Below are 2,730 nucleotides of genomic sequence, written 5' to 3' on the forward strand. Positions count from 1 at the left end.
TACTACTAATATTGTTGCAATAGTCATATTTCCTTCTATTATAAGATATCTTTCGACATAATTTACCTATATTTTTTAAATATAGATATACTAATATTATAATCTACTACATAGAAACAAAGATTCCAACATCTATATAATCTAAGTGGCTCCATCAAATATCATTTACCCATAGATTAATATATAGTATAAAATTAAAAGTATAAAATAAAAGAAAAAGATAAGTCACTTCTTCCTTTCCACCAGTATAGTGCATCCAATATCTGGTACGAAGCATATCACTGTATCGATGCGTATCTTAAGTCTGCTCTCAAATCACCCAACATCGATCTCATCTTTCAGCTTTTTGAAAAAGAGGTCTTCCACGCCGCCTCTACGGTATTATTCTCCTTCCTCATAACGCAGCCCACTAACAATCTATCCTTTACTACATTACCACGTCGCCACTCTAGTTATCTTCATTACCTTAACGAGAATTATATATCTGCTTTAGTATTTGATTTTGCATGCGTTTCAAATATAATACTCAGAATTTCGCTATCAAAAATTATATGTCGGCCTCTGAATCTAATATTATCATCCACATCACAGAGTATGTGTACTTTTGCCTTGACTGTTTCTGTAACACTCAACACACATTCCGTGCAAAGTTATCTCAAATTTTGATTCACTTTCCCCTTTATAAATCTGCTTAGGAATCTGTAACTAAACATACATGTATTCTTCTTCGCCAAATCTAGAGAATTCAGGAGTGTGCATAGAGAGGGGATAGAATTCTATCTACCCATTTTGATGGCGAATGAGAAGGATGAGAAACTAAGGAAAGGCCCCTGGACTTTGGAGGAAGACATTCACCTTGCTTCTTTCATTACTATTCATGGGAGTGGGCGCTGGGATTTTGTAGCAAAAACAACAGGTATGCCTAGAAATGTTTTGCCCATGAATGATGCCTTTAACTCTTAATTTGACCTATTTTTTGTGTTTGTTTTGAGCAGGGCTTAAGCGAAGTGGGAGGAGCTGCAGGCTAAGATGGGTTAACTATCTGTCCCCAGATCTTAAACGGACAGAGATAACCCCAGAGGAAGAACGTCTGATTGTTGATCTGCATGCACGTTGGGGAAATAGGTATATATATCTTGATGAATTGTATTCACTTCAAGTTTATCTGTAAGGCAGTTTGATTTGGTTTAATTGACATATTAGAGGTTCTGATTTGTTTAGCTGGTTTATCTCAAATCATCTTTATTGGTGGGTCTTATTAGAAAAGCTACAGTGATTTTAGATGAATCATTTAAACAATTTGAAGTTCAAAGTGTATTGTTTAAGCATATTGAACATTCTTAATTCGACTTGTTTAAGTTTTGATTTGTTTAGGTGGTTCATCTGGAATCATACTTATTGGTGGGTCTTACTAGAAAAGCTAGTGTGATTTAATATAAGTCACTTAAACAAGTAGAAGTTCAAAGTGTGTTTTTTAAGCTTGTCCAGCATTCTTAAATTGATTTGTTTAGGTGGCTTATCTCAAAATCAATAGTGATAGATGGGTTCTATTAGAGAAGCTAGTGTGATAACCAGTTAAGCAAGTCAAAATTTGGAGTGTGATGTTTAAGCTCACTTGAGATTCTTAATTTGACTCGTTTAAGTTTTGATTTGTTAAGATGATCCATCTCAAATCATACTCATAGATGGATTCTATTGGAGAAGGTAGTGCGATTTCACACGAAACACTTAAACATGTCAAATTGAGATTGTGATGTTTAAGCTTGTCTAACAGTCTTAATTTCACTTGTTTAAATAATTCATCCAAAATGATTAATATTGAGAAAGCTAGTCTAATTTACGATAACCACTTAAATATATCAAAACTTAAAATGTATTGTTTAACTCTGACCATAAAGACACATTTTCCATTGATGTATATTCTTCCTCTGCAGGTGGGCTCGAATTGCTCAGAGATTACCAGGAAGAACAGACAACGAAGTAAAAAACTACTGGCGAAGTGTCATAAACAAAAAATCTCATATTCAACAAGTTGCGAGCAGTAATCATGGAAACAATTTGAATTGTCAGCCATTAATTCGTTCTTCCTCGCTTCTCACTTCATATAGCAAACCAAATTGTTTGGAAAGCAACAATGAAGATTCTTCCCCTTGCTTTTCAAAGCGATTCAGTGAAGATGGCCAAGCAATTTCAAATCTATTTAGTAGAAGATCGGATGAAGAGAATGGCGATAGAAGACCTGCAAATTTGAAGCAGAAAGGTGTGGATGCCAATTCATACAACTTACCTCACAGTTTTTCAGTGGAATCTCTAAATGCCATGACACTCTGTGAGCTGCAGGGAGATGGGAATGTGGGCCTTTCCTCTTATGACTCATCTTCTCCCTGTAGCTTCTCAAATCCCAAGCTTTTCTCAGATGAGCTATGGAACATGGATGATCAATAAGCATTGTTATTCTACTATGGAGCACATGGCGATCATATTTGCAACTTGTTGGGATGATAATAACATGTGGTCTGTAAAAGAACTTACCATGAATGTTTATTCAAGGCAAACTTTTTTTCAATCTCTCTTTTTTTTTTGGAGGGGTCTATTATGCGCTTAAATAGTATTTTTGATTTGTTGAGGTAGTTCATTTGAAAGTATATTTAAAATTTTCTAGTAAAAACCATATATTAATGTGATATTAGATAAATTATCTAAATAAATCAAAGTTTAGAGTGTTATGTT

At 34.3% G+C, this 2,730-nt stretch overlaps 1 protein-coding gene across 1 annotated transcript; it reads left to right on the forward strand.

Moving 5' to 3' along the window:
• The first annotated feature begins 711 nt into the window (after nucleotides 1-711).
• On the forward strand, nucleotides 712-2,490 carry LOC131032347 (MYB-like transcription factor EOBI). The gene is made up of 3 exons (XM_057963291.2): nucleotides 712-916; nucleotides 996-1,125; nucleotides 1,935-2,490. Exons 1-3 carry the CDS (start codon nucleotides 793-795, stop codon nucleotides 2,443-2,445), a joined length of 765 nt encoding a protein of 254 aa, XP_057819274.2. The 5' UTR covers nucleotides 712-792; the 3' UTR covers nucleotides 2,446-2,490.
• The last annotated feature ends 240 nt before the right edge of the window (nucleotides 2,491-2,730 follow it).

Source organism: Cryptomeria japonica, chromosome 1, assembly GCF_030272615.1.
Source record: "Cryptomeria japonica chromosome 1, Sugi_1.0, whole genome shotgun sequence".
In the NCBI taxonomy this organism is placed as follows: domain Eukaryota; kingdom Viridiplantae; phylum Streptophyta; class Pinopsida; order Cupressales; family Cupressaceae; genus Cryptomeria; species Cryptomeria japonica.

What these genes read in the sequence shown, in the direction of transcription:
- LOC131032347 (XM_057963291.2), top strand. Translation starts at nt 793, where the DNA reads ATGGCGAATGAGAAGGATGAGAAACTAAGGAAAGGCCCCTGGACTTTG. An exon ending in TTTTGTAGCAAAAACAACAG is followed by an intron (nt 917 to 995) that starts GTATGCCTAGAA and finishes TGTTTTGAGCAG; the next exon opens with GGCTTAAGCGAAGTGGGAGG. An exon ending in CATGCACGTTGGGGAAATAG is followed by an intron (nt 1,126 to 1,934) that starts GTATATATATCT and finishes CTTCCTCTGCAG; the next exon opens with GTGGGCTCGAATTGCTCAGA.